This window comes from Neolamprologus brichardi, chromosome 5 (assembly GCF_056152115.1).
Source record: "Neolamprologus brichardi isolate AB-2024 chromosome 5, ASM5615211v1, whole genome shotgun sequence".
In the NCBI taxonomy this organism is placed as follows: Eukaryota; Metazoa; Chordata; class Actinopteri; order Cichliformes; family Cichlidae; genus Neolamprologus; species Neolamprologus brichardi.
In genome coordinates this window covers 24,293,925-24,299,926 of record NC_142108.1, presented here as the reverse complement: position 1 = coordinate 24,299,926, position 6,002 = coordinate 24,293,925, and the positions used below count along the sequence as shown (strand labels likewise).

The following is a 6,002-nucleotide window of genomic DNA, read 5'->3' as shown; positions in this document are numbered from 1 at the left end:
AGGGAGACAGGTCTGTCTTCCTGTATGTGTGAGGATGCTGCCAACATGCTGCAGGATATTGGAGCAAAACGATCGGCGGTGATGTCTCAGAAAAAGCAGGACTATCAGAATATGAAGCACGAAGCCTGGTTTGGCTCTAAAGTCTAATAATAAGTTGAAAAGGTTAAGTTTGGATGGAGGTCCGATAAGAGTGTGTCACTTCAGTGTCAAATAGAAGGCTCAGTGTGGAAAAATCCTCAGAGCCGCCTGAAGAAAGGAGGAACTTGACCTGCTCTGTCAGGTCTGGAATGATGCAATCAACATTTATTATTTTAAACACAGACAGACGCCACATTTTTGTTTTACACTATCAACACACTCATTAAAAAAGAAAACATTTGCTTCCCTGACTGACTCGACTTGGCCGCTGTAGCTGTAGATTATTGAATCTGTTTGACACGTTCAGTGCAGGCTGAACTCAAGTGTCTCCCTTAACTACTTTCATGCTTTCTATAATCAGAAGACTTTTCCTCTGTTAACACCAGCATGGTAGAATAACGGGCTGATATCAACACGATTAAAGACAACAGCTGTTTGTGTGATCATCTGCACTGACAAATAAAAGGAAGGAGCTCAGAGAGAGCTGCATTTCCACCCTTTTGTTATCCAGATGTCAGCTCTTCAGCATCAACATCTGTAATACGCGTACAGTAGGCAAAAACATTACAAGAACAAGACCCTGCAGGTTCCTCGTGTCCCATTACAGCTGATTCTGTCCCAACGTGTCTGCACACTTTCAGCCAAACTGACTTCATATGTCAGTGAAATGCATTTATTTAACTCCTTACACCGTGAAACCCTACTAGGAGTAACCCTTAAAGCTCTTTTCTGAAGCAAGCAGTTTCTGTCATATTTCAGACTTGCTTATAGAATAAAATGACTGGGTTTGCATCAGAAGTGAGTAGGGCTGCCACAATTAGTCGACTAGTCACGATTACGTCGACGACTAATTTAATAGTCGACGCGTCGTTTGACGCTTTTTAAGATCCCAAAAGATGCAGGAATAAGTAGTAGTATTTAAGAGTGTAATAACGGACTGAAACAGAAGATGGCAGCACTGCATGTACAAGGATGCCAGCTGCCCTTAAACCCCGAAGAAGAAGAAACTGTGTCCCAGAATTCACAGCACGGCCCAGCTCAGTTGTCAACAATGGCTGCAGCTAGTTAGTTTTAATATTACTCTTATTATTCTTTCTGGGTCACAAAATAAACGATTAACATATTTTCAGGCGAGAATATAGCTGTGTAAACCTAAAATATCTGCTCAGTTTATTAAGACACCACATACTTTCAAAAGCGCTCCGACATTTTCGGAGACGTCTGTTACCCACCAGCTCAATAGCTAGCCGGGGGCAAGGCTCACTAGAGCCGGTGAGAACACCGGACTCCTGGCAAATCGTTTTCAAACCCACCACCGTCTTTCGCTACTCAGGTTAAACATGATATATAAGTCACTTAGATAACTTAAAAATGTTATTGTTTGGCTTTTTTTAGTATTTTATTTGTTCCTGATTAAATCGGTTTGGCTGAGATTAAAGTTATAGTTTTTACACAGCTGAATAAACGTCAAGCAGATTAAACTCCATCGAAACAATCTGCAAATGTCATTAAAATTTAACAAACTCTCATCTTGTCTTTATTTTTAGTTAGCACATACCTTAAACACTTAAAGCTGTAAGCTAATGATAGTTATATAAGAACAGATGCTGCTGGTGCAATAAGCTGTACGTTTTACGTCCAAGGGATGCATGATCTGATTAGTCGACTAATCGCAAAAATAATCGGTGACTAGTCGACTATCAAAATAATCGTTTGTGGCAGCCCTAGAAGTGAGTGAGGGTGGCCTCTGTCTATGCAGCTACCTCTGGAATAACCCAGAAACTGCTCTACTGATCTTCAAACCACATCTTTTTTGACACACACTGAGGTATCAGAACTTGTCATAAGTACAGGGGAGCCTGTTTATTACTCTGAAGGCAAAGCAGGCACTCAGGAAGCAGTTTGGAACTGTGAGAGTAAAATTATTAAGCTTGGGTGTGTTGATAATGGTAATTGTTATCGCACTGAAATAATTTAGTTAGCATACTTGTCACAATCCACGTCTAAACTAAACTACTAAAACCTGAAGGTTTCTTCCTGTTCAAAGGGGGCTCTTCCTCCCCACTGTTACCAAATGTCATAGAGGTTTGTCTGATTTAGTTTTTTTTTCTCTGTCTTTGCAAAATAAAGCGCCTCAAGGCAACTATTATGTGAACTGGCCGTATATAAATAATCTTGAAAACTGCAAATTTGATCATTAAAAATGATCCAGAAAAATTATTTATGATGTAGAGATGTTTTACATGAAAATGAATTGAGTAGGAAGTGTTGATGTGGGGCTATGACACAGCTTAGAGCATTCATGTAACTCTAGCACTGAATTTTAGGTATTACCAGTCTTTTAAAGGTGTACATACACTCACCATCCAGTTTATTAGGAAAACCTGTGCCATCTAATCCAATTCAGTGCAACGGAAAATTGTTTTCAGTTCTCCTTCCCTAGATTATTAACGTAGCAGTGTGGGGTGGTGGTGGTTTAGTGAAATGTGTGTCTGTGTTTGGTGTACGCCTCGTTAACGTTCTTGGCACAAGACTGCACAGGTGGTCCTAATAAAATGCTGGTTTAGGCACACTTTCAATAAAAAGACACAAAAATCTCTATCGTTTAAAAATGTTATTGTAGTTTTATTGTTATCTTAATTTTCTGGCCAGCTGGAGCCTTTCAGTCTGGAGTCTGCATGCTCTCCCTGTGACTGTGGGTTGCTTTCACCCCCCTCACATAGACTTACCTGTTAGGTTAACTGGTGATTATAAATGGGCTGTAGCATGGTTGACTCCAGAGTGTCCACAAACACAATGGATGGAATAGTTTTGAGTGATGATTTTTACATTTTACAGAAACATTTGTTATTTTTGTGCTTCTGAGATCATACTCGCAGCTTAATTTGTGCAAAAAACAAGATTCTGTGTGCATGTGTTTGAGACATGGACTGTTTACATACACCCAGATAAATATATAAAAAGTAAAAAAGAGGAAAAAAATTAAATACTGATCAGAACAAGTATTTCATTATAGTGCTGCGAAAAAGTATCTGTTCAACTCCTAGTCTTTTTTCTTTGTCTGCCCTACATGTTTCAGATCATCAAGCTCATTTTGTTTTACTTAAATTGTTTTGGGGTTTTTTGTAAGATTTAATTTATTAAGGGTGAAAAGGTACCTAAACCTACCTTTTTTTCTTTTCTTTTTTTTAAACATACTAACTGCCTCCTAAACTAATAACTAGTTGTGCCACAATAGGATGCAATCAAGAATTGTAGCCATCCAGAGGTGGACTTGCTGCTGTGTTTTGGTTCATTGTCCTGCTGCATTCCCAGAGTTTAAGCTTGGGCTCATTAACTTTTTGTTGGACTTTCTTCTTAAGCATTTTCTGGTAAAGAGCAGAATTCATGGTTGCATCAATCCAAGTCATCCATGTCCTGAAGCAGCCCAGATTACCACACTACCACCACCATGTTTGATGATGTAACTGGACTCACAATTTACAAAAAGTGCAACTTTCACTCGTCAGACCACAGAATCTTTTCCCTGAAGTGTGGGCGTCATCAGTATGATGTTGTGTTTTGTGTGTTGTTGGGGGGGGTGACAGTGAAATGAGCCTCTGTGTACTTTTTGGTCGTCACTGGTTTTCTCCCATGGGTGCCATTGATTCCCAGTCTCTTATTGTTGAATCATGGCCTCTGACCTTAACATGAAGACTGTGAGCAGATTTTATTTTGTTCCACTTGCAGATGCAGAAATTAGTTTCTAATTGTCCAAAAGATAGAAGACAAAAATGCTGCTTTTGTAAATAAAAGAAACATGTTAGCATGATTTAAATGAGAAATAAATTTATAAAATTATAGAAAAAGAGTTTCTGTTAAGTTACAGAAAATGTCTCGTTGTTTTTTACAGACCCATTGTAAAGAAAAACTAATTTCTGTAATAGACCGTAAAAAAAAAAAAAAAAAAAAAAACATTTGTTATTAAATTTATTATCTGCTACTTAATTACTTTGTAGTACGTCTTTGTGTTTGGGGAGCTCTTTATGAGCAGGAAAAGCTGTATGAACTTTTAAAAATTAATTAATACATACAATTTCTAAAGCCAGATTGGAGTCTTTGCTGGGTCCCCAAGCCTTGTGTTTGACACCCCTGGCTTAGAGAAACAAATGGTTCTGTTGTTTGTGCAGTTGTGCTTGTATTGTCGCACCTTTTGTATAATCCTGAAGCCTTCTTTAACACCGTGGTTCAGGTGGAGTTGAACATACCACAGCCTGCTTCTGATTACAGACACAACACACACAAACACTGTAGCTGCAGATGCCTCCTAGCTGAGTCACCTGGACACACTCCTCACCTGCTGCACCCTCCCTAAAGAACTGAATAATCATGGAAAACACATCCTGAGGGAGGCTGGGCGCGTCAGTGGATCCTTCAGTGACTCAAGGCTGAAGATATACGAGGTTTACAGTTTATAATCTGCTCAGGTTTCACTCCAGAATCTCCCCAGGTCCCTTTAGCACATCATCGCAGCTCATAAAGTTCACACGTGTTTGCACGCTGCCGTTTCCAACATGGAAACTTTGTAATTGGAAGCAAAGCAGCGCTCATTTGTCAACATTTCATCTGCGAAGTTAAAGAAACAACAACACAACCTCACACTGAAAATATTCACTTCTCTGGCTTCCTCGTGGCTCCTTATTACTGATTAATGTGTCTCAACTAACCTCTGTTTTGTTTGACTGAGGCCCAGAGTTCAGGGCAACAACAGGAGTTATAGCGCCATCTGCAGGCCAACTTTGAAAATGACGGAAAGCAGCCTTTTCACCAAGTTTCCTTCAAGTGACTACAAGTAAAGAATAGGAAAACACCAAACTGTCCAATTTATTTATTGTCCCTGAATAATGAGGACAATTTATATATAAAATTACAATAATTGGATTGTAGTTTGAGTTATTATGCTTTTTTAGCCTTTTTTAGGCAGGCTTCATTTGTGACAGCAGCTATATAATCATTACGCAGTGTTGATATTTTTAATTTTAAAAATGCTTGGCATGGACTGTGGAAAGCTGTGTGCAGTCATTTATGTGTTTCTTAATCATTGTAGCTTTTGATTTTATTGTAATTTGTCCTTTCTCACTCACTATGTCTTAATAAAGCTCTCTGCACTGAGTCATACAAAAGACATGGTGTGGAAGAGAGCCAGAGATTAATAACATCTCTGGCTCTCTTCCACACCATGTCTTTTGTTCTGTCTTCCTCCCCTTACTGGTCACAGCAGATAGCCGCCCCTCCCTCAGCCTCTTTCTGCTGGAGGTTTCTTCCTGTTAACAGGAAGTTTTCCTTCCCACTGTGGCCAAAGAGCTTGCTTATAGGGGGTCATATGATTGTTGGGTTTTCTCTGTATTTATTATTGTAGGGTCTGTCTTACGATATAAAGCACCTTGTGGCAACTTCTGTGATTTGGCACTGTATAAATAATATTGAATTGAATTGAAATAGAATTAAAGCCAGACGTTGTATTTGATGCCTTAAAACACACAAATTGGAATTTTTTTTAATGCGCAGGAACTTGTTTCTCTCTGCAGGATAAATATCCATCTGTCGTCACTCTCCCTGGAGGCCCCAGGTCAGAAGTCATGACCCTGAACCACCCCAAGCTTCCTGGGTAAGAACTCTCATCCTGATCCAGCAGTCAGAAAAAAATGCAGCTGTCTGTAATGCAATGTCATCTCTTTTTTTTTTGGTTTACAGCTGTATGTTATTCATTAATTGGTCAGTTGACGTTTCCAGAGAGGGCATTGTGATGCCGAAGATCAACCTGCTCACAAAGATCCCAGAGAGAGGTGAGCTGGTGATCCTGAGCTCTGCAGAACTGACCCTTT

At 39.4% G+C, this 6,002-nt stretch overlaps 1 protein-coding gene across 3 annotated transcripts in view; it reads left to right on the top strand.

Moving 5' to 3' along the window:
• The window catches only part of cenpp (centromere protein P), a 100,198-nt gene that overhangs the window by 93,474 nt on the left and 722 nt on the right, over positions 1–6,002 (top strand). For all 3 annotated transcript variants that reach the window (XM_035904616.2, XM_035904619.2, XM_035904617.2), the window contains exons 7-8: positions 5,706–5,785; positions 5,872–5,963. In XM_035904616.2, the coding sequence (XP_035760509.2) occupies positions 5,706–5,785; positions 5,872–5,963 (172 nt within the window). The remainder of the gene's footprint in view (positions 1–5,705; positions 5,786–5,871; positions 5,964–6,002) is intronic.